The sequence below is a fragment of the Artemia sp. Qi Xiang Cuo genome, chromosome 20 (assembly GCF_049724085.1).
Source record: "Artemia sp. Qi Xiang Cuo chromosome 20, ASM4972408v1, whole genome shotgun sequence".
Classification (NCBI taxonomy): Eukaryota; Metazoa; Arthropoda; class Branchiopoda; order Anostraca; family Artemiidae; genus Artemia; species Artemia sp. Qi Xiang Cuo.
In genome coordinates this window covers 2,934,317-2,960,740 of record NC_142813.1, presented here as the reverse complement: position 1 = coordinate 2,960,740, position 26,424 = coordinate 2,934,317, and the positions used below count along the sequence as shown (strand labels likewise).

The following is a 26,424-nucleotide window of genomic DNA, read 5'->3' as shown; positions in this document are numbered from 1 at the left end:
GGCTTTTAGATTTCAATGTGGTCTTTCTTTTGTGTGTCCTATATTTGAGAAGATTACCCATACTTTAGCCTGTAGACCAATCCCTGAAAGTTTGATTTTCCTAACCTAACCCCTTTCCAAGATAGTCAAAAGTAGCTAAAGTAGAATTTTACCAGATAATTTTTACGTTAGAATATGCAAAATAATCCTAGTTGACATATTTTCTAGTTGGAGAACCTTTATCTTAACTTCTTTCACTGTATTTCCTTTTTTTAATCACATTTTTCAATAATTATTTCTATGCTCAAAGTCTTGAAAATAATTTATAAAACAAACATCCAAGAGCCATCTAGCTAACCTAACCTAACTTATCAATATTTGCCTATTAATATATTTGTAGATGGCAGTGATGTTGTTAAGTTTCATATATAGACTATTTGAAAAGACTATATGACTGTATGAACCTGTCATCTCAGCCAGAAATAGACCAAGCTGTAAAATTTATGACAAGTTTATTCCTTAAAGCTATGTCTGAATCTACCCCTATTTACTCTGCTAATGGCAAGATGTATATTAGGTGGTGAATTCAGGAGCTAAGTCTTCTTAGATGAAAATACTGCCACCTTCAACAATTAAGCAGACAGTACTCATTGAATGACAGTGTAAATAATGTAAAAGTACTAAAAAAAAAATACAAATCTGCAATCCTGAAAGCCAAATCAGAGGACTGGAAAATTTTTTTATCAACAAAAGGTAGATCTGATCCCTGGCACACATTACATAAAATAGGCAAATCCAATAATGGTGTTGAATGGCTGGCCAACCCACATTAAGAAAAATTACAGAACATACACTACCATACCTCAGTGAGTGAAGCTGTCATATTTCCCTATTTAATGAAAAGTTGCAAATATTCTTATAATTAGTAAAAAAAATATAGTTCTGTTTTTTCCTATAGACCTATAAGCTGGTTTTGTAATGTTGGAAAAATTTTGAATGATTACTTTTGAAAAAAATTGATTCCTTAAGTTACACTAACAAATGGATCGTTGATTCACAATTTGGCTTTGTAAAGAATAAATCAACTATAGATGCATTAGATAATATATTATCATTTGTGGAAAAAAAATAAAAAGCAAAAGTTGCTCATGTTATGCTTATTTTTCATAGGCAGCATAATGTGTTTTTTCTCTTCTTCTTCTTCTTTCTTTGGCAGGCAGTTCGTATCAAAGGAGTTGTCGTAGAAACATCGAAAAGGGCTCATTCGATTGGAAATTGGGATGGCTAGTGCCCTTTTTAGTAGTCGAAAGTGATTGGAGGGCAACTAGACCCCCCCACGTCCATCATTCCCCCAAACACATCCAATCAAAATTTTGAGATAGCCATTTTGTTTAGCGTAGTTGATTTTCTTGTAAAAAATATCTTTTTGAGGAGGACAGTCCCCCACAACCCTTGGGCAAGGGTTCTAAGTTATGCCCTGAGGGCATACAAGAACAACGTTGGCAGGGCACTTCATATGGAAGGGGCCGTCGTAGAGACTTCAAAAGGGACTCATTCGATTAGAAATCGAGAGTTCTAGGGCCCTTTTTAATAGTCAAAAAGTGATTGGAGGGCAACTAGCCCCCCCCCACACCCATAATTCCCCCAAACACATCTAATCAAACCTTCGAGATAGCCATTTTGTTCAGCGTAATTGATTTCCAGATAGAAAATATGTTTTTGAGGAGGATACACCCCCACAACCCTCAGGGCAAGGGTTTTAAGTTATGCCCTGGGGGCTTATAAGGTTTTTATAGAAGGTCTTGTCGTATAAACTTCAAAACAGGCTCATTCGATTGGAAATTTGAAGGGCTAGTACCCTTTTTAATATTTGAAAGTGATTGGAGGGCAACTAGCCCCCTCCCCCCCATGCCTATCATACCCCCAAACACATCTAATCAAAATTTTGAGATAGCCATTTTGTTCAGCATAGTTGATTTCCAGATAAAAATATGTTTTTGAGAAGGAGAACTCCCCCACAACCCTGCTAAGCAATGCCCTGGGGGAATATAAAGTTTTTATATAAGGGATCGTTGTAGGAACTTAAAAAAAGGCTCATTCGATTGAAAATTCAAAGGGCTAGTGCGCTTTTTAATAGTCAAAAGTGATTGGAGGGCAACTAGCCCCCCCACGCCCATGATTCCCCCAAACATATCCAATCAAAATTTAAATATAGCCATTTTGTTCAGCGTAGTTGATTTCCAGATAGAAAATATGTTTTGAGGATGACACTACCCTCAGGGCAAGTGTTTTAAGTTTTGCTCTAGAAGGCGTCGTCGTAGAAACTTTAATAAAAGGCACATTCGATTGGAAATTCAAAGGTCTAGTGCCCGTTTAAATAGTCGAAAGTGATTGAAGGGCAACTAGCCCCCCCCCCCACGCCAATCATACCCCCAAAAACATCCAATCAACATTTTAAGATAGCTATTTTGTTCAGCATAATTGAGGTCCAGATAAAAATATGTTTTTTAGGAGGACACTCCCTCATAACCCTCGGGGCAACGGTTGTAAATTATGCCCTAGGGGCATATAAGAATGATGTTTGCACAATGTACTATTTATTAATTATTTTTTTTTCTTTAGAGCTGGGCACTTCATATGGAAGTGGTCATTGTAGAATCTTCAAAAGGGGCTCATTCGATTGGAAATTGAGAGTTCTAGTGCCCTTTTTAATAGTCGAAAGTGATTGGAGGGCATTTTGTTCAGCGTAGTTGATTTCCAGGTAGAAAATATGTTTTTGAGGAGGAAACTCCCCCACTACCCTCAGGGCAAGGGCTTTAAGTTATGCCCTGGGGGCATATAAGGTTTTTATAGAAATCGTTGTCGTAGAAACTTCAAAAAAAGCTCATTCGATTTGAAATTCAAAGGGCTAGTGCCCTTTTTAATAGTCGAAAGTGATTGGAGGGCAACTAGCCCCCCCCCCCTCACGCCCGTTATTTCCCCAAACACATCCGATCAGAATTTTGAGATAGCTATTTTGTTCAGCCTAATTGATTACCAAATAGAAAATATGTTTTTGAGGAGGACACTCCCCCACAGCCCTCAGGGCAAGGGTTTTAAGTTATACCCTGGGGTCATATAAGGTTTTTAAAGAAGGCGTTGTCGTAGAAACTTCAAAAAAAAGCTCATTCGATTGGAAATTCAAAGGACTAGTACCCTTTTCAATAGTCGAAAGTGATTGAAGGGCAACTAGCCCCCCCCACGCCCATCATTCCCCCAAACACATACAATAAAAATTTTGAGATATCCATTTTGTTCGGCATAGTTGATTTCCACAGAGAAAATATGTTTTTGAGGAGGACACTCCCCCACAACCCTCGGGGCAAGGGTTTTAAGTTATGCCCAGAGGGCATATAAGAACGATGTTGGGACAATTTACTATGTAATATTTTTTCCTTTAGAGCAGGGCACTTCATATGGAAGGGGTCGTCGTAGAAACTTCAAAAGGGGCTTATTCGATTGGAAATTGAGAGTTCTAGTGCCCTTTTTAATGGTCGAAAGTAATTGGAGGGCAACTAGTCCCCCTCACGCCCATCATTCCCCCAAACACATCCAATCAAAATTTTGAGATAGCCATTTTGTTCAGCGTAGTTGATCTCCAGATAGAAAATATGTTTTGAGGAGGACACTCCCCCACAACCCTCAGGGCAAGGGTTTTAAGTTATGCCTTGAGGGCATATAAAGTTTTAAAAAGAAGGCGTTGTCGTAAAAACTTCAAAACAGGCTCATTCGATTGGAAATTCGAAGGGCTAGTAACCTTTTTAATAGTCGAAAGTGATTGGAGGGCAATCACTCGAATCATCCGAAGTGATTCGGAAGCAATGTTTGCTTCCATAACACATTAATTAGTCTTTGGACACATGCCTATTCTTCCCCCAACGTCTCGAGAAATTGTTTAAACAAGCGACAAGGGGCGGTGGGTACTTTACTGTCTTCAACCTGAATTTACCTTTAGAATCGCATTTGGTGATAGTCTAGGAGTGACACTACCCTTTCCTGCTGGGGCGGATCCAGGACTTTCTTAGGGGGGGGAGCGCAAAATGGGTTGATCAAAAAAAAATAGGGGGGGGGCAAAATAGGTTGATCAAATAAACTTGTGTTAGGAGCAAGTTTAATTAACGCAAACTTGAGTTAATTATAAATTACACTACTTTATGCTACATAAGGGGGGGGGCCCCCCCCCCCCCCGCTGGATCCGCCACTGCTTCCCTGTCCCTAAGGCACGCACGTGGGACTTTTGTTTTTTTGGGGGGTGTGGGGGGGGGAGGGTAAAGAAACAAATTATATTCGATAATATGAATGTGATAATGCGGGGACAGACCCCGGGGCCCCTTCCCCTTTTTACGTCCCAGCTGTGACTACACCATTAAGAAACCCAAGAGAAAAAAGGAGGTTTTATTCCAATAAAACAAGTTTTCTCTCATAGAAATATTAAATAAGTTATGAGTTTGACCTTTAGAAACCCGGCCTATTTTGTTCTAAGGAATGTTCTTTTCCAACAATTTGCAATTTGATCCCACCATGACACTCAAGAAAAAAAATTGGCGTGTCAAAAACCTATTTAAAAAGGTCTTTTCATAGGCAGCGCGCTAGCGCTGCCTAAGTAAAGAACGATGTGGGCACAATGTGTTTTTTTTTCTTCATACCCGGGCACTTCGTATCGAAGGAGTTGTGATAAAAACTTCGAAAAGGGCTCCTTCGATTGGAAATTGGAGTGGCTAGTGCCCTTTTTAATAGTCGAAAGTGATTGGAGGGCAACTAGCCTCTCCCCACACGCCCATCATTCCCCCAAACACATCCAATCAACATTTTGAGATAGCCATTTTGTTCAGCGTAGTTGATTTCCAGACAGAAAATATGTTTTTGAGCAGGACACTCCCCCACAACCCTCAGGGCAACGGTTTGAAGTTATGCCCTGGGGGCATATAAGGTTTTTATAGAAGGCGTAGTCGTAGAAACTTCAAAAAAGGCTCATTCTATTGGAAATTCAAAGGGCTAGTGCACTTTTTAATAGTCAAAAGTGATTGTAGGGCAACTAGCCCCCCCTACGCCCATCATTTCCCCAAACACATTCAATCATAATTTTGAGATAGCCATTTTGTTCAGAGTAGTTGATTTCCAGATAGAAAGTGTTTTTGAGGAGGACACTCCCCCAGAGCCCTCAGGGCAAGGGTTGTAAGTTATGCCCTGGGGACATGTAAGGTTCTTATGGAAGGCGTTGTCGTAGAAACTTCAAAACAGGCTCATTCGATTGGAAATTCAAAGGGCTTATGCGCTTTATAATAGTCAAAAGTGATTGGAGGGCAACTACCCCCCCCCCCCCGCCCCACGCCCATCATTCCCCTAAACACATTCAATAAAATTTTGGGATAGCCATTTTGTTCAGCCTAGTTGATTTCCACATAGAAAATATATTTTTGAAGAGGACGCTCCCCCACAACCCTCAGGGCAAGGGTTTTAAGTTACGCCCTGGGGGCATATAAGGTTTTTATAGAAGGCGTTGTCGTAAAAACTTCAAAAGGGGCTCATTCAATTGGAAATTCAAAGGGCTAGTGCCCTTTTTAATTTTCGAAAGTGATTGGAAGGCAACTAGCCCCCCCCCCCCACGCCCATAATTCCCCCTAATATATCCAATCAAAATTTTTTGATAGCCATTTTATTCAACGTGTACCATGTACAATGTTTACTTTAAAATATGAAAAATTTATTTTATTCTAAATACACTTCCGACGTAAATCAAACTCTCTTAGTTAAGTTTGAAATTCTATTTCAAACTGTCATTCTTTTGTCAACACAATATCATTATGAAAACCTCACATCAAGATATGAATCTTTCGGAAGTATTCCAGCGAACATTATAAAAATTTTGTTAGATAAAATCTAAGACTCCTGAACATTCCAGACACTCATGATATCTTTCAAAGCCAAAAAACTGCGGGGTTTTGCATGTACCAAACTAAGGTGAACTTCGGTAAGTCCGACACTGGGGTAACTCCGTCACCCCCGTCTTATCTGATTCAGTGAAGACAGAAATCTGTGGTTCTGTACTTCATTTTCTTCCTTTGGCTTGGTACTTGACAACAGTGTTCAGTAGTGCCACCATTTTTAACCTCTCTTGTGGTGACGAAATTTTGAAATTTCGAGGAGGGCATCTTTGCTGGCCACGAGGTGGGTACTAATTTTTAACTGATAGTGCGGAAACCTAAAGAGAGGATGGAATGATTGTAAATAGCCGATGAGTTAATAGGATAGTTGAAGAATTTACTGTAATTTATTAGTATTTTATCCTCAAGCCAGTCAGGAGATACAAGGGGTGTCGTACTTACCCCGGAAAACCCCCGTTTGGGGTTACTCCGGCATGTCGGACTTGCCCCGTACAGGGTAAATTCCGACACGGGGGGCCGGACTTACCCCGTGTATACGATTGGCTAGTCTTCTGCAGTTCTAGCCTAGATCTCAGTGAATTGTATTTGTCAACTATTCCTTGATCCCAAGATCTTGACGAAAAGGAGCGATATCAACTGAAAAATGGAACTGGAAAAGAAAGATTATGCCAAAAATATACTTAAAGTTATGAGAAAACCTTGAATAAATTCTTTTTTTGATTTTAATTTGATCGAAGATACTTTTTTCAGATTTGATTGTATTAATTTTTTGCATAAGATTTTGCTTTCATATTTTTCACTTTTTATGTGATTTTCTTGCATCTTCCAGTTGTTTATTATGTTTTTTTTTCCAATAATAAAGGTTTCCAGACATGAAAATTATATATACGAGTATTTTTTAGTTTAGTTTATTAACTGTCTTGACCCAAGTCGATAGTGTGATGGAATTTTATAAACTGCTTTTTACATACCATCTGGTTTTCAGCCATATCTACTGTAATTTTGTTGGGCTAGTGAGTGGAGGGCCGCTGCCCCCCTCGCTGCACCCAAGAAAGTCAATACCAACAATAACAGCTAAATCTGTCAAACTTGATAGTAATTAGACATTCGAGAATCGCACTGTACCAAGTTAATATTAAACCTAGTATTGTCGGATTACTTTCCAATGAAACACTAGATAACATCGGTTTTTGGTTCTAACAGAAAAACAAATGCATGGTAGACACGTTTAGGGGAATATATTTGAGTGCGAAGAGGGTTGGGGTCGAAAACACCAAAATACTGCCTGTGATTGATATGAATTTTTTCTAAACTTTGTCAATCAGTAACAATATAGCTGAATTCATGAGTACCCATAGGGAATAAACACAATTTCTGATGGGTTTTTTTTCAGGATGCAAACGCCAACAATTTTCTCATGAGAGAAAATTTGTTGCTCCCCATCTTCAAGAGATTTCCCCTCCCCAACGAGGCCAGGTGATAAGTGGAAAATAAAAATTGTTTTTTTTTAATGTGGTTTAGAACAAAAAAAAGGTAAATTCTTTAACTTAGGCTCTAAAATTGTTTTCTGTAGGTTTTGGCTAATAAAAAACCTTGATGAGGATATCTGATAAACTTATACAGATATTTTTAAAAAAAAAACGTTAAGTCTGGAGAGCTTTTCCTGCTTCCAATTTTCCGTCCCATTTTTCCAGAAAACGGATAGTCTGGATGCGCTATAAGCTTGAATTTGTCAATATGGCTTGTCGTTTCTTATAAAATAGCTACGCTTTACTATTGTTACTATAAACCTGCATTTTTTCCAGATGCCACGCAAATACAACCGAAAAACCAGTAAGGGGGCAGGAGGGCGATATACTGCTGAACAGATGAAACAAGCAAAAGATGAAGTACTATCATGTCAAATGTCTTTAAAAAAGCTGCGAAATTTTACAACATACAGAGGACAACACTCCTGGATCAGATAAAAAAGCACATGGCTTTCCCCGAATCGCCTACTGTTTCTCTTAGGAGAGCTCCGGACCTACCTCCTGATGTTGAGCAGAGTATGTCAAATTCGCTGAAGGTCATGGAAAAGTGGGGCATGGGGCTTACCAAACAACAGGTCCTAGACGAAGTGCAAAAATATGTCAGCATGAACAAAATCAGTACTTGTTTCACGAACAACCGGCAAGGTGAGGACTGGTGGCTTGGGTTTAAGAAAAGAAACAACATCTCGCTTAAGAAACCTGAGCGTCTTGAAAACCTGAGGGCTGTGCAACAAGCATATCCTTGTATCATTCTAGGATTTTATGAACTGCTACAAAAAACAGCAGACGAGCTTGACATCTTAGACAAACCAGAATTTTCGTTCAACTTGGACAAAAATTTGTTTTGTCGCGATCCTGGTAGCCTTAAAATTGCTGGCGGGAAAGGATTCCCAGCAACGTGGCAAACTGGTGGCAATGGGCGTGATAACACAACTTTGCTTGCATATGTTAATGCATGATGTGAGAAGCAGCCACCACTGGTAGTCTTCTCGGGAAAAAACACTTTGAGTTCATGGCTACCCGTTCAGGACCATCCAGATGCAGGTTATTCAGCTACTAAGAAAGGATGGATGACTGCAGACCTTTTCTATAACTGGTTTAGAGATGTTTTCCTGCCTCAGGTGAAAGAAAAAGCACTTCTTATTCTTGATGGCCATGGCTCCCATTTATCCTTGGCTCTTGTGAAGCTTGCTTCAGAGAAGAACGTTACCATCCTCAAGTTGCCAGCCCACACATCCTATGTTTTGCAGCCCCTTGACAGGGTTATTTTCCAAGGGCTGAAATCTTCATATGAGCAGAAGCTCATGGACTGGCAACGAGCACTCCCAGGTGACGTCTTGTCACGACCAGGCCTCGTGAAAATTTTATGTCAGATCTGGGAGACTTACTTTACCCCTTCACTGATTCAAAAATCATTTCAAGCGACAGGAATTTACGATTACGCTATTCCAGCGCGTATCAACCGCGAAGTGGTCGACAACGCGAAGTTTGATCCAGCCAAGTTCAAACGATATGTTGAGAGTAAGAAATCGGAGACTCAGAATTTAACAAGAGTGACTACCAGGGTGAATACTGCAACTGAACAGATTTCCATTTCGGTGTTGGTTAGTCTAAAGAAGAATCATACGCATGAAAAAACCTTAGAAGAACTTCTCTTGGACTCAGTACGTTGCCCTTCTCTTGATGCCTCAGCATCCGGGATATCTGGTAGGCAAAGAGTTGCCCGGGAAGCTGAAGTAATCACATCTGCAGAGGCTTTGAGAGTGCTTGAACAAAGAGAGAAAGAGAAAAAGAAAAGCTAGAGAACAAAAAAGGGAAAGTAAATAAGAACACGCTCAAGCCAAAACTGAAAAAGAAAAAGAAAGATGATCTTTCCAGTGAAGACTCTGATGTTGATGTCTCATCGGGTTCCTCAACTGACGAAATGGATATCCGTGATACTGTTGGCAGTGAGCATGAAGAGGAAGAGGAAAAGAAGCTAAACATACGGCTAAATGAGTACTATGCTGTAGCATACGATACCAAACGAGATCAACAAGGCTGGTATATCGGGAGGGTGCTTGATTTTCCCGATGAAAATCTTGTTCGTATAAAATATCTTCGCTGCCTGAGCCTAGCCGACTATTCATACGATTGGCCGAAAAAAGATGACATTGACGAAGAAAACTACATCTTTGCCGGACCATTGAGGCTCTCTGGAGCTGGTCCCTTCACTCTAACACCATTCCAAATTCGGCACATCATCAGCCTGTACAAGAAGCACATTAGTGCCTGCAAGTGATCAAAAGTTTGCTTTCTCAAATCTCTGATACTAATTGAAACTGCTTTTTTTTATCCTATTATTTGAAGTATGTCATTACCTTTTTCATATTTACAATAAACAATTTGAAAAAATTCCTTTCTCAGAGACGTCTCTTATGTACGGGGTGAAACCAGCACTGTCGGAGTTACCCCATGATAAGCAGAAAGCTGATGTTCCGCTGTGGCACATACAAACCATTAACGAGAGTTTTTGGTTTTTATGGTTTTTCCGTACATTGAGGGACCCTCTATCATGTCTTAGTGTGAAATAATTTTTATCTCTACGTACATAAGATTTACCTGGGAGGTGCCGGATTTACCCCCAGACTCGGGGTAAGTTCGGCCTCCCTGAGATGGGTTACTTTGGTGTAGCAGCTCATGGAAACAACAAAACTTGGGGACTTTCTGGATTGTGCAGAATATTACTAGTATGATCAACAACAACATCAAATAGTTTTTATTGTGGCAGAAACTCCAAAACAATCTTGGGACCAGATTAAGCTGAAAAAAACTCGATAAAGGGCCGGACTTACCCAAGTTCACCCTAATGAAAAGGATTGGAATCTAGCTGAAGTATTTTTGAAAAACAAAGTGGGACATTGTTTAAAACTTAGTTTAGTAGTTTTTAGAAGTATTCTCAGGAATGTGTATGTTTAATGATGAGAATATTGCGAATAAACTATTGGGTAGTTTGTCAACATAATAGTCTGATTTTGTCAGCATAAGAGTAAAGTGGCGGGCCCTCCGAAAGGAGATGAGCCAATTGCAACACAGTGATTATTGCTCTGAATCAGAGCTCACGTTATATAGTAGTGAAGAAGCATTTTTCGGGACATCCTCGTGTTGACCATTTTTGTATTTGCCATTGCTTACTGAAGTTCGATGCTGTATAATTAAGCATATAACTCTAATAAACCTATTACTTTTCTATGTTCACAGTTTTATTTTATATTTTCGTATATAGCTTACAAAAGTAGCCATCTAGTTCGAATGCTCTCCAATTGGTAACGCTCCCAGGGTATCTGATAACTTCATGAAGAAGGATTATACGCCTAGAGTGATGTGTCCCTGGACCATTCAGTCACCTCTTAAAGGAATTCAAACTCATTAGTTGATCAACGCCTCCCCCCACAGCCCTCAGGGCAAGGGTTGTTAACTGTGCCCTGGGGGCATATAAGGTTTTTACTGAAGGCATTGTCGTAGAAACTTCAAAAAAGGTTCATTCAATTGGAAATTCAAAGGGCCAGTGCCCTTTTTAACAGTCGAAAGTGATTGGAGGACAACTACCCCCACGCCCATCATTCCCCCAAACACATGCAATACAACTTTTGAGATAGCCATTTTGTTCAGCATAGTTGATTTCCAGATAGAAAATATATTCTTGAGGTGGACACTCCCCCACAACCCTCAGGGCAAGGGTTTTAAGTTGTGCCCTGGGGGCATATAAGATTTTTATAGAAGGTGCTGTCGTAGAAACTTCAAAAGGGGCCCATTCGATTGGAAATTCAAAGGGCTAATGCCCTTTTTAATTGTCGAAAGTGATTGGAGGGCAACTAGCCCCCCCCCCCACGCCCATCATTCCCCCAAACACATCCACTTAAAATTTTTTGATACCCCTTTTATTCAACGTAGTTGAAAGTTTTGGAAATTAGGTATTTAAGGATGACAACCCCCCCCCCACAGCCCTCAGGGCAAGGGTTGTAAGTTATGCCCTGGGGGCTTATAATATTTTTATAGAAGGGTTTGTCGTAGAAAATTCAAAACAGGCTCATTCGATTGGAAATTCAAAGGGCTAGTGCCCTTTTTAATAGTCGAAAGTGATTGAAGGGTAACTAGCCCCCTCGCCCATCTTTCCCCCAAAAACATCCAATAAAATTTTGAATAGCCATTTTGTTCAGTGTAGTTGATTTCCAAATAGAAAATATATTTTTGAGGAAAACACTCCCCCACAACTCTCAGGACAAGGGTTTTAAGTTATGCCCTGGGGGCATATAAGGTTTTTATAGAAGGCGTTGTCGTAGAAACTTCAAAAGGGGCTAATTTCGATTGGAAACTCAAAGGGCTAGTGCCCTTTTTAATAGTCGAAAGTGATTGGAGGGCAACTAGCCCCCTCCCACCCCCACGCCCATCAGTCCCCCAAACGCATCTAATCAAAATTTTTAGATAGCCATTTTATTCAACGTATTTGAAAGTTTTGGAAATTAGGTCTTTCAGGATAAAAACCCCTCCCCCCACAGTCCCCAGGACAGGGGTTGTTAATTATGACCTAGGGGCGTCTAAGGTTTTATTGAAAGCCTTATTATAAAAACTTCAAAAGAATTCATCCGATTTGAAATTAAAAGGGCTAGTGTCTTTTTTAATAATTGAAGGTGATTGGATAGTGACTAACGCCCCTCTCATGCCCACCATTTTCCCAAACACATCGAATTAAAATATTGAGATATCCCTTTTGTTCAACGTAGTTGAGAGTTCTCTAAATTTTATCTTTTACGATGATAACCCCCTCAGGGCCCTTATTGCACGGGTTGTTAGTTATGGCCTTAGGTATGTAAAGTTTTTATTGAAAGCGTTGTCGTAGAAACATCAAGAAGGGCTCATACAATTGGAAATTAAAAGGGCTCGTGCCCTTTTTAATAGTTGACAGTGATTGGATAGTGACTAACGCCCCTCCCACGCCCACCATTTTGCCAAACACATCCAATCAAAATCTTGAGATATTCATTTTGTTCAACGTAGTTGAATGTTCTGGAAATTAGGTCTTTTAGGAATATAACCCCCTCAGAGCCCTCATTGCAAGGGTTGTAAGTTATGCCCTGGGGCATATAAGGTTTATATAGAAAGTTTTTGTATAAATCATAGGCAGCTCGATCGCCCTGCCTAATTAAAGAAGGGGACACTCGAGAACGAGACAAGAAACGGGGACTAAGTAAAGAGGAGGACACTCCCCCACAACCCTCAGGGCAAGGGCCTTAAGTTATGCCCTGGGGGAATATAAGAACGATGTTGGCACAAAGTATTATTTATTAATTTTTTCCTTTATAGCAGGGTACTTCGTATTGAAGAAGTTGTCGTAGAAACTTCGAAAAGCGCTCATTCAATTGGAAATTGAAGTGGTTTGAGCCCTTTTTAATATTCGAAAGTGATAGGAAGGTGACTAACACCCCTTCCACAGTCACAATTTCCGGAAAGACATCCAATCAAAATTTTTAGATAGCCATTTTGTTCAGCGTAGTTGATTTCCAGATAGAAATTATGTTCTTGAGGACAGTCCTCCACAGCCCTTAGGGCAAGGGTTGTAAGTTATGCCCTGGGGGCATATAAGGATTTTTATAGAAGGCATTGTCAAAGAAACCTTAAAAAAGGCTCATTCGATTGGAAATTCAAAGAGCTAGTGCCCTCTTTAGTAGTCGAAAGTGATTAGAGGGCAACTAACCCTCCTCTAATGCCCACTTTTTCCACAAGCACATCTAATCAAAACTTTGAGATAGCCATTTTATTAAAAGTGGTTTTAAGTTCTGGAAATTAGGTCTTTAAGGATGAATACGCCCCCACATCCCTCAGGGCAAGAGTTGTAAATTATGCCCTGGGGGCGTATAAGGTTTTTATTGAAAGCGTAGAAACTTCAAAAGGGCTCATTCGATTGGAAATTGAAAGAGCTAGTGCCCTTTTTAATAGTCAAAAGTGATTAGAGGGCAACTAACCCTCCTCTCACGCCCATCTTTTCCCCAAGCACATCTAATCCAAACTGTGAGATAGTCATTTCATTCAACGTAGTTTTAAGTTCTGGAAATTAGGTCTTTGAGGATGAAAACGCTCCCACAGCCCTCAGGGCAAGTGTTGTAAGTTATGCCCTGGGGGCGTATAAGGTTTTTATTGAAAGCGTAGAAACTTCAAAAGGGCTAATTCAATTGGAAATTGAAAGAGCTAGTGCCTTTTTCAATAGTTGAAAGTGATTGGAGAGCGACTAACGCCTTTCTCACGCCCACCATTTACCGAAACACATCCAATAAAGATTTTGAGATAGTCATTTTGTTCCACGCAGTTCAAAGTTCAGGAAATTATACCTTGGAGCAGGACACTCCCCCCACAGTCTTAAGGACAAGGGTTATAAGTTATGCCCCTGGGGCATATAAGCTTTTTATTGAAATCTGTCGTAGAAACTTTAAAAAAGGCTCATTCGATTTGAAATTCAAAGGGCTAGTACCCTTTTTAATGGACGAAAGTGATTAGTGATCATTTTGTTGTTGTTGTTGTTGTTGTTTAGACCAGGGCACTTCGTATCGAAGGAGTTGTTGTGGGGACTTCGATTAGGGCTCATTCAATTGAAAATAGAAAGGGCTGATGCCCTTTTTAATAGTCAATTTTGTTACAGTCAATAGTCAATTTTCATAATTTTGTTACAAAAAAAACTAGAGTTTTCGGTCAAAAACCCTCATTAGCTCAGATTTTACTGAAATAGTTTTATTTTTCGATCCAAAATGGCCCTTTTTCACATTTGAACCAGAGAATTGTATTTTCCATAATTTTTTTACAAAAAAACTAGAGTTTACGGTCAAAAACCTTTATTAGCTCAGATTTTACGGAAATAGTTTTATTTTTCGATCCAAAAAAAGACTTAAGTTTCACATTTGAACCATACAATTGTATTTTCCATAATTTTCTTACAAAAAACTAGAGTTTACGGTTAAAAACCCTTAGTCCTAAGAGCCATCGATTTTTACCAATATGCACGTTTGTAACTGAACACGTGCTTTGAATCTGAGTTTATAACATGGTGTTTTCCATAGACTTATAACAAAAAAGAAGGTTTTGCGGTCAAAACAATTATCAGCACATGAACGAAGGGCTAAGTTTTATTTCTTGATCCTAAAATGGGCCTTAGCGTATCGTATTAATCTGGAAATTATATTTTAAATAATTTTCTTATAAAAAACTAGAGTTTACGGTCAAAAACCCTTATTAGCTCAGCTTTTACAGAAATAGTTTATTTTTCGATCCATAGCTGGACTTAAGTTTCACATTTGAACCTGAGAATTGTATTTTCCGGAATTTTCTTACAAAAAACTAGAGTTTACGGTCAAAAACCCTTATTAGCTTAGATTTTACGGGACTAGTTTTATTTTTCGATCCAAAATGGACTTAAGTTTCACGAATGAACCTGAGAATTGTATTTTCCATAATTATCTTACAAAAAAACACTATAGTTTACGGTCAAAAACCCTTATTAGCTCAGATTTTACGGAAATAGTTTTATTTTTCGATCCAAAAATAGACTTAAGTTTCACATTTGAACCATAAAATTGTATTTTTCATAATTTTCTTACAAAAAACTAGAGTTTACGGTTAAAAACCCTTATTAGCATAGATTTTACAGAAATAGTTTATTTTTAGACCCATAACTGGACTTAAGTTTCACCTATGAGCCAACGAATTGTATTTTCCATAATTTTCTTACAAAAAAACTAGAGTTTACGATCAAAAACCCTCATTAGTTCAGTTTTTACTGAAATAGTTTTATTTTTCGATCCAAAATGGACCTAAGTTTCACATTTGAACCAGAGAATTGTATTTTCCATAATTTTCTTGCAAAAAAACTAGGGTTTACGGTCAAAAACCCTCATTAGCTCAGATTTTACGGAAATAGTTTTATTTTTCGATCCAAAGTGGACTTAAGTTTCACATTTGAACCAGAGAATTGTATTTTCCATAATTTTCTTACAAAGAAAAATAGAGTTTACGGTCAAAAACCCTCATTAGTTCAGATTTTACAGAAAGAGTTTATTTTTCGATTCATAACCGGACTTAAGTTTTACATTTGAACCATAGAATTGTATTTTCCATAATTTTCTTACAAAAAAACTATAGTTTACGGTCAAAAACCCTTATTAGCTGAGTTTTTATGGAAATAGTTTATTTTACGATCAATAACTGGACTTAAGTTTCACCTATGAGTCAAAGAAATATATTTTCTATAATTTTCTTACACAAAAGTAGAGCTTACGGTCAAAAACTCTTATTAGCTCAGATTTTACGGAAATATTTTATTTTTATAGGTTTCAGACAACACATACCTACGAAAGACTAAGAAACCTTACCTCAGAAAGGCCCGAAATAGTAATTTACATACCCTAAATCATAAGTTTCAGACAATACACACCTACGAAATACTAGGAGATTTAGCTCATAAAAGCCAGAAATAGCAAACTACCCACCCTAAATTGTAGGCTTCAGACAACACACACCTATGAGAGACTAAGAAACCTAGCTCTGAAAAGCCAGAAATAGCAAACTACCTACCCAAAATCATAAGTTTCAGACAACACACACCTACGAAATACTAAGAAACCTTAGCTTAGAAAAGCCCGAAATAATAATTTACATACCCCAAATCATAAGTTTCAGACAACACTCACCTACGAAATACTAGGAGACCTAGCTCATAAAAGCCGGAAATAGCAAATTACACATCTCAAATCATAAGTTTCAGACAACACACACCTACGAAATACTAAGAAACCTAGCTCAGCAAAGCCAAAAATAGCAAACTAGAAATCCCAAATCACAAGTTTCAGACAACACACACATTCGAAAGGCTAAGAAATCAAACTCAGCAATGTCAAAAATAGCAAACTATATATCCCAAATCATAAGTTTCAGACAACACACACCTACGAAATACTAGGAAACCTTAGCTCAGAAAAGCCCGAAATAGTAATTTAAATACCCCAAATCATAAATTTCAGACAACACACACCTACGAAATACTAGGAGATCTAGCTCATAAAAGCCAGAAATAGCAAACTACCCACCCCAAATCATAAGTTTCAGACAACACACACCTACGAAATACTAAGAAACCTTAGCTCAGAAAAGCCCGAAATAGTAATTTTCATACCCCAAATCATGATTTTCAGACAACACACACCTATGAAATACTAGGAGACCTAGCTCATAAAAGCCGGAAATAGCAAATTACACACCCCAAATCATAAGTTTCAGACAACACACACCTACGAAATACTAAGAAACCTAGCTCGGCAAAGTCAAAAATAGCAAACTACACATCCTAAATCATAAGTTTCAGACAACACACACCTATGAAAGGCTAAGAAATCTAATTCAGCAAAGTCAAAAATAGCAAACTACACACCCCAAATCATAAATTTCAGACAACACACACCTACGAAATACTAAGAAACCTTAGCTCAGAAAAGCCCGAAATAGTAATTTACATACCCCAAATCATAAGTTTCAGACAACACACACCTTCGAAATACTAGGAGACCTAGCTCATAAAAGCCAGAAATAGCAAACTACACACCCCAAAATGTAGGTTTCAGACAACACACCTATGAGAGACTAAGAAACCTAGCTCTGAAAAGCCCAAATAGCATCCCAAATCATAGGTTTCAGACAACACACACCTACAAAAGGCTATGAAACCTAGCTCAGAAAAGCAGGATATTGCAAAATAAAGATCCCAAATTATAGGTTTCAAACAACACACACCTACGAAATACTAAGAAATCTGGCTACGAAAAGTCGGAAATAGCAAACTACACATCCCAAATCATAAATTTCAGACAACACACACCTAAGAAATACTAAGAAACCTTAGCTCAGAAAAGCCCGAAATAGTAATTTACATAGCCCAAATCATAAGTTTCAGACAACACACAACTATGAAATACTATGAGACCTATCTCATAAAAGACAGAAATAGCGAAATACACACCCCAAATCATAAGTTTCAGACAACACACACCTACGAAATACTAAGAAACCATAGCTCAGAAAAGCCCGAAATAGTAATTTACATACCCCAAATCATAATTTTCAGACAAAATACGCCAACGAAATACTAGGAGACTTAGCTCATAAAAGCTTGACATAGCAAATTACACATCTCAAACCATAAGTTTCAGACAACACACACCTAAGAAATACTAAGAAACCTAGGTCAGCAAAGTCAAAAGTAGCAAACTACACATCCCAAATCATAAGTTTCAGACAACACACACCTATGAAAGGCTAAGAAATCTAATTCAGCAAAGTCAAAAATAGCAAACTACACACCCCAAATCATAAATTTCAGACAACACACAGCTACGAAATACTAAGAAACCTTAGCTCAGAAAAGACCGAAATAGTAATTTACATACCCCAAATCATAAGTTTCAGACAACACACACCTACGAAATACTAGGAGACCTAGTTCATAAAAGCCAGAAATAGCAAACTACCCATCCCAAATTGTAGGTTTCAGACAACACACCTATGAGAGACTAAGAAACCTAGCTCTGAAAAGCCCAAATAGCATCCCAAATCATAGGTTTCAGACAACACACACCTACAAAAGGCTATGAAACCTAGCTCAGAAAAGCAGGATATTGCAAACTAAAGATCCCAAATTATAGGTTTCAAACAACACACACCTACGAAATACTAAGAAATCTGGCTAAGAAATGTCGGAAATAGCAAATTACACACCCCAAATCATAAATTTCAGACAACACACACCTACGAAATACCAAGAAACCTTAGTTCAGAAAAGCCCGAAATAGTAATTTACATACCCCAAATCATAAGTTTCAGACAACATACACCTACGAAATGCTAGGAGACCTAGCTCATAAAAGCCGGAAATAGCAAATTACACATCTCAAATCATAAGTTTCAGATAACACACACCTAAAAAATACTAAGAAACCTAGCTCGGCAAAGTCAAAAATAGCAAACTACACATCCCAAATCATAAGTTTCAGACAACACACACCAATGAAAGGCTAAGAATTCTAACTCAGCAAAGTCAAAAATATCAAATTACACACCCCAAATCATAAGTTTCAGACAACAAACACCAACGAAAGACTAGGAAATCTAGCTCAGAAAAGCCCGAAATAGAAATTTACATACCCCAAATCATAAGTTTCAGACAACACACACCTACGAAATACTAGGAGACCTAGCACATAAATGCCGGAAATAGCAAATTACACATATCAAATCATAAGTTTCAGACAACACACACCTAGAAAATACTAAGAAACCTAGCTCGGCAATGTCAAAAATAGCAAACTACACATCCTAAATCATAAGTTTCAGACAACACACACCTATGAAAGGCTAAGAAATCTAACTCAGCAAAGTCAAAAATAGCAAACTACACATTCCAAATCATAAGTTTCAGACAACATACCCCAACGAAAGGCTAAGAAATCTAGCTCAGAAAAGCCCGAAATTGAAATTTACATACCCCAAATCAAAAGTTTCAGACAACACACACCTGCGAAATACTAGGAGACCTAGTTCATAAAAGCCAGAAATAGCAAACTACCCACCCCAAAATGTAGGTTTCAGACAACACACCTATGAGAGACTAAGAAACCTAGCTCTGAAAAGCCCAAATAGCATCCCAAATCATAGGTTTCAGACAACACACACCTGCAAAAGGCTATGAAACCTAGCTCAGAAAAGCAGGATATTGCAAACTAAAGATCCCAAATCATAGGTTTCAGACAACACACACCTACGAAATACTAAGAAATCTGGCTAAGAAATGTCGGAAATAGCAAATTACACACCCCAAATCATAAGTTTCAGACAACACACACCTATGAAACACAAAGAAACCTTAGTTCAGAAAAGCCCAAAAAAGCAATTGACATACTCCAATTGATAAGTTTCAGACACTACACACATACGAAATGCTAGGATACCTTGCTCATTAAAGCCGGAAATAGCAAATTATACAACTCAAATCATAAGTTTCAGACAACACACACCTAAAAAATACTAAGAAACCTAGCTCAGCAAAGTCAAAAATAGCAAACTACACATTCCAAATCATAAGTTTCAGACAACCCACACCTAAGAAAGGCTAAGAAATCTAACTCAGCAAAGTCAAAAATAGCAAACTACACATGCCAAATCATAAGTTTCAGACAACAAACCACAACGAAAGACTACGAAATTTAGCTCAGAAAAGCCCGAAATTGTAATTTACATACCCTAAATGAAAAGTTTCAGACAACACACACCTACGAAATACTAGGACATCTAGCTAATAAAAGCCAGAAATAGCAAACTACACACCCCAAAATTTATTTTTCAGAAAGCACACACTTATGAGAGACTAAGAAACCTAGCTCTGAAAAGCCCAAATAGCATCCCAAATCATAGGTTTCAGAGAACAAACACCTACAAAAGGCTATGAAACCTGGCTCAGAAAAGCAGGATATTGCAAACTAAAGATCCCAAATCATAGGTTTCAGACAACACACACCTACAAAATACTAAGAAATCTGGCTAAGAAAAGTCGGAAATAGTAAATTACACACCCAAAATCATGAGTTTCAGACAACAGACACCTACGAAATACTAAGAAACCTTAGTTCAGAAATGCCCGAAATAGTTATTTACTTACCCCAAATCATAAGTTTCAGACACTAAACACATACAAAATACTATGAGACCTAGCTCATTAAATCAGAAATAAGAAAATTATATATTACAAATCCCAATTATCAGACAGCACAACTCTGCGATATACTAAGAAACATAGGTCAGCAAAGCCAAAAATAGCAAACTACACATCCCAAATCATAAGTTTCAGACAACACAGACCTACGAAATATTAAAAACCTAGCTCAGAAAAGTTCAAAATAGCAAACCGCCCATCCCAAATCATAGGTTTCAGACAACACACACCTATCCTTCTGCCATCAACCCATCTCCCCAAAAACATTTTTAAGCCATTTCTCGTAAAAAATTTTATTTCAACTCATTCATTCGGGTTTTTCGCTAGCAATTCCCCCCCACTCTCACACTATAACTACAATAAGGCATCCTTCTGCCATCAATCCATCTCCCCCAAAACACTTTTGAGCCATTTTTAGTTAAAAATTTTATTTCAACTCATTCATTCGGGTTTTTTTGCAAGCAATTCGGCCCACAGTACAGTACTGTAAGTACTCTAAGACACCCCGCTGCCATTACCCCACCACTTGTGTGTTATACAGAACATATTGAAGAAGTAAAGCTATCTGTTATTAAAACTCTTTTCTTGCCATCTACATCTCTCTTAGTATCATCTTTTTAGTATACTATAACGTTAGACCCTATTTTAAATTGACAACACATTTCAAACACCACTTGTGTATTATGCAGAACACATCGGTGAGGTAAAGCTAGGTCAACTCACAATGTCATTCTATCATTGTTAACCATTTTCATTGATTGATGTTGTCTCAAATTAATAATAAATTACCTGAGTTAACAAGCCCTTCGGGGTTACCTTAACTGCTAATCAGTTTAACTCTTTTTTTTCTCCACCTTCACACGATCCAATTTGCAAATGCTAAACCCTTTTTTTAGAGCTATGATCGCAATGAATGGTACTTGTTATCAGAAAAAAACGCCAATTGCCAAAAAAAAAAAAAAAAATGCCATGCTGAATGTGCTTCAAAAACCCATCTGGTTGAAAACATGTTTGTTATCGTTAACCATTTCCAAAGATTGATATTGTTCCAAATTTATAACAAATATCTCGCTTTTTAAAATGTCCACGTGTATACAACCTTGACTATAGTTTCAAAGCGTGTTTGACCACTTTATAGGTAAAGGTTTGCCAGCTTTTTTGCAATGTGCACGTGAAGCTACGCTGCATATTCTTGTACAGTTGATATCAATAACAAAAAGCCAGTGTGGTTGTCTTATATAATCGCAACCATACTCTCAAAGCGTGTTTGACCACTTTATAGGTTTGCCAGCTTTTTAAAATGTCCACGTGAAACTGTACTGTATATTCATGTACATGCTAGAGATAAGACAAATTACGCAAGCACTGCTCAAATCTTATACAAGCTTACTACTGTTATCCATGGCCTTATAGGAAATTTTTCTCTGCAAATTTTCTTCGTAACAAATGGGCAACTAGAATCAAGGCAGCAATTGAAATTTCTTAAGAAAGTATCAGTTGTCACATCTGTATCCTCCGTGAATATTACATTCTGCCAATCCAATAGACCAAGGCTTTCATTCCGGTGCTTTAATGTTATTTTATTTATTAACCGTACTTGACGTTCCTTACTTACCTGCGGTATTTTATAAGTAAAAGCTAAATCTGAAACCAGCAGGAAATGATCCGATATATCACTTAAAACAGCAAAATTTGCTTTAATTGGTAAGGATGTAAAAATATTAAAACAGCTTATGTAAAATACCAAATATTGAAGTAAACTAAAACTATTATTTATTGCAAAATATTTTGTCTTTGCTACTGCAGAATTGCAGATACGCCCAAACCAGCAGCATGTGTTTTGTCTTTCTTAAGTTTGTTTAACTTACCTGAATTCAGATAAATTTTCCCCAGAAAATTTCCTCTCCACTCGAAATTCCCAGTTTTGCACATAGGACAATCTTTTCTGGGGTGGGGGGTAGGGTCAAACAGGCTGAACTATTTTGAAACAAGAGTATTTTATTTTTTGTTTGTGGTACTGTAATTTATTTATTACAGTATCAAAGGTGTGTTTCAGCTTGAGATTCAAAGTTGCATTTGATTTTAAATATTCAAAAAGAAAATTAGAAACGCATTTCGTTCAAGAATATGGCTATTTCGTATTTATTATTGCAATATTATAGTTTTTCTTGTGAATGCAGTTGCCCTTCCACATGTTCTCTATCCTTTCCTTCTTTATCAAGATGCTAAAAACTGTTAGATCTTCATCAATTTCTGTTTGCTTCTATAAATATTGTAAATTTGCACTTGCTTTTCCGATTGGTTTTAGTAACACTAAATTCTTTTTAAGATTTAAAATTATAGATTCATAGGAATTAGATATGATTTAAGATAAAAAATGTTTATTGCAGATCTGAAAATATTCTTTCTATTGGGAATAAATGGATAAAATTGCAGTCAGGTATTTCTTCTGAAGAAAACATGCTAATAACCAAAATTAGTACCATTGTATTCCTTACTTAATTCTCTTTTCAAATATCATGTTTGATTTTCTGAAATTGTATCCCCCTCCCCCAATAGTCCAAGATATATTAAGGATATAGCAGTTTTTTGTTTTTTTAGACTTTCCTTGTTTTTTGGGCCTGAGATAAAGAGTTTGGCAAATCTGGACTAATGCATTAGCTCTCAGACACGCTAAAAATACATAAAAATCACAAAAGAGGTTGCATGTTACTTCTGTTACTGACGACATTGGCCTTCTAGCATGGAAAACTTTGTCAGAATTACTGCCTGTGCTTCATTTTACTACATGGCTTACCTATTCTCTTGTTGCTTGTTTATGGGTCTTTCGCCGTAAAATAATTGGTAATAATAATAAGGGTAGAAGGAAAAACACAGTACATGAAAGTATGCTAGCTCTTTTTGGTCTATTTTAAACTGAGGCTGGATCTGAAATTCTGAATTTTAGATAGATGACCAAAAATTTTAAGTAGTGTAAGTATTAGGCATGACTGGAGACTTTGGAACTTCAACTTGATTCAGACAACATCAAAGGGCTTATGGCAATGGACAGCAAGCAAAAATCAAAGCTTTGAGCTAAAACTAACTAAATAACTCTTGATAAACAATATAAGCATGTAAAGAGTTTGCTGTGAACAGCAGACATGACGAGTTTGGATTCAAATTAGCAACTGTTACAAAATGTTTGACTGTGGCATACGTATCTATGGACTGACAGTTAGCCTAAAGGTATAGGCTATGTTTACTTTGAGGATGGTTGTGGCCAGGGAAGTCTTGATTTTAAATAGAGGTATAACTAAAGTTTACATGTGTGCACATCAACATAAATAAATATGAAACAGAAGTTTAAGAAAAGAATAATTTCATTAAAGTGACTTACAACATTGTTGCTCCTTCTACATGCAGAATACAAATCATACTGATTCTCAATTTCCTTCCCAACTTAATTTTTTATGTTAAGAAAATGCTGACTGCTGACTCTTAGAATTTCTTTGAGACAGGAAACGTTTCTGACTGCAGAGGGACGACGCTTTTCGAATTTTGTAAACAAGCACAAAGAACGATTACTTGTTTTTTTCTAGAAACTTCCTTGATTTTTGTATCAATCTTGAGGTTGACTTCTAAGGTCATTTTTAGTTTTGTTTTCTTGTTTTTTCTTTAAAATTGTATTGAAGTTATGACTCCCTATCTCATTACCCAACTACAGAATGGAAACTCTTAAAGTTAGTTGGCAAGAATGTTTGTGTTGCTGGAGCAACATTTTGACTCTACCCTATTGTTTTCTTCTTTTTGATTCATTTGCTGCAAAATTCTGTTTATTGCAAGAAAATGCACAAGTCTAGACTCTGTTATTTATAGAAGTTGTGGATTTCAGGCAAATGTGATTGTGATTCTTGTCCAGCACCGAAAATACTCCTAATTTCTCTTTGAGCTAGAACCTGTAATGCATGAGTTGAAGTGAAATTTTATGTTTTATGTTGAAAAGGATTTCTAAAATTGTTCTGACTAGATTCTTTCATTTATTTGGGCCATGTTTCCTTTTTCAAATGAAAAGTTCTTGTTCAAGCCAGTAGGTACCAGTTTCACACTGAAATTAGATAAAATCTAAAAATGATAAGATTTGCAACGATTTTCTGGTCCCTTTGTTAACACGGCTCATTGTAATAATAAATGGGAAAATTTAGATATCTAAGAATGGAATCCAATGGGTCCAGAAGTGCTGACATCCCATTTGTCCTGTTTTTTTTTTTTTTTTGATTCCATCCATAATCCATTTCTATACCAGGTATTTCTGTTCAGGATTTTCGTTGCTCTGCATGTATATAATAAAAACAAAAATAATTTCTAAGAGATAGGCTACACAGAAATACCTACATTATGATTTTCTTATCATATTTAGCTAAACTGTTAGTGTTGGGCTATCTATGTTCATCCATGGTTGTGTGTTTAATTTTTTATGTGATTTAAGAATTAACTAATAAACTTAAGTACAAACAAATTCAAAATTTTAAGAAAAAGGCTATGATGAATTGAATATTCAATTTTATCTTATTTATAGAATTTGATTAAATCATATCTAGCCTGAAATTATCTAAACATTGATCATTGTCAGCTTTTTCATGCATGTGATCAATAGAACAGTGAATCAGACTCACTCCTTACCCTCCCTTTTCCTTCCAATCAAGGGGACAGGTTAATGCCAAGGGAGATTACTAGTATTTCTTCTTTCAGCTTCATTCTGCTGAGTTGTCAGATGGATATGACTGGGGAAGGTTAAATTTGCAGTCAGTGACTGAGCAAAACCATCTTGATGACTTTCTTGCTACAGCTGAATTGGCTGGTACTGAGTTTGTGGTAAGTCGCAGTTCCACCATATATAGCCTACCCCTTTTTATGTCATTCCTTTTTAAGTAGGCAAGAATATTGTGCCATAAAAAAAAAGATAGAAAAGTAAATTCTGTTTTATAGCTGGATTAACTGGTACCCAGCTTATGGTAACAATTCAGCAATATTTGTTCTATTTGTTCTGATATGTTCAATTAATTTAGGATTAAAAAAAGAAGGATTGCTAGTAAAGTTTATGAGGATGTTTTTCATGGTTCATTTGGGTTTATTTAATAATAATAAAAAAATAATGAAAAAATTACTAATATTTTTTGGGGTATTTGAATAAATAATCCCCTATTTATTTTTGAAAGACCCAAGGAAGCTCCTACATTTCAGCTGCTGTAAAGCAGATTCCACACTTTATCACATGGTACATCCAGAGAAAAAATCAGAACGTATTACTGGAGTAATTAAAAGACTTTATGTCTAATTATTGGCTTAAATCTTAGACAAATAAGCTAATCAATTTTTAATGCTCTTTTTATTGGCTCAAAATTATACCCAACAACAGCAGGTAAATACAACAGTTGGCAAAAAAGGCAGGGCAATACAGCAATACAACGAATGATTTGACTGGATCATGAAAACACTTAATAAAATTTAGGTAATTAAACTCAAGAAATTTTTAACCTGGAAGCATAAAATATTAATCTCTCTGCTACAACTGAATTACATGAATGAGTTTCTATTGATAGCTTCACTATGCTTTACCCACATGTATTAAGCTCAAGTCAATTGGTATTGAGCTGTTCTTGTAGCATTTATTACTTTAGTTTATGTTTTCCGTATTAAACTTTTAATATTTGTTCGAAAAGTTATTTTTGCTGAAAAGTATTGTCTTCTTTATATTTGATGTTATAAAGCTTGCACTTAAATTATGTATAATTTCTTGTCTTCCAGGGTGTGTGGGTAATTATCCTCCTTTGTATGCTCCTTTTCTAAGTAACAACTGCATTCATGCAGTTTAGGCAAATCTTTTGCTTTTCTTTGTTTATAAACCCATTCCAGTCATTTTTGCTAAAAACCCATTGCTTAAATCCACTCCAGTTGGCAAAAGCAGGTCCAAAATTGAAGAAATTACTCCAACATTGAAAGTTAGCATCACATTCCTATTTTATAATTATAAATGTAATTTATTGCACTGAAACCCAGCACAAAGGAAGGTGGGGGAAACTCCCTCTTTAAAAATTTACGAATAAAATAACCCTTTTTAGAAAAAGGTCGAAATTTTAGCCTTGAAATATAAATTTTTATTTTACATTTTAAAATTTAAAAATTTGTGTATTATACGAAGTGTATGTCAAAAGCAATAAAATGTATTGGA

General features: G+C 36.9%; 1 protein-coding gene across 1 annotated transcript in view; it reads left to right on the top strand.

The window, feature by feature from the left end:
* The window catches only part of Ns3 (nucleostemin 3), a 92,612-nt gene that overhangs the window by 13,368 nt on the left and 52,820 nt on the right, over window positions 1-26,424 (top strand). Inside the window, exon 2 of the mRNA XM_089106446.1 lies at window positions 24,945-25,067. Coding sequence (XP_088962572.1) covers window positions 24,945-25,067 — 123 coding nt within the window. The remainder of the gene's footprint in view (window positions 1-24,944; window positions 25,068-26,424) is intronic.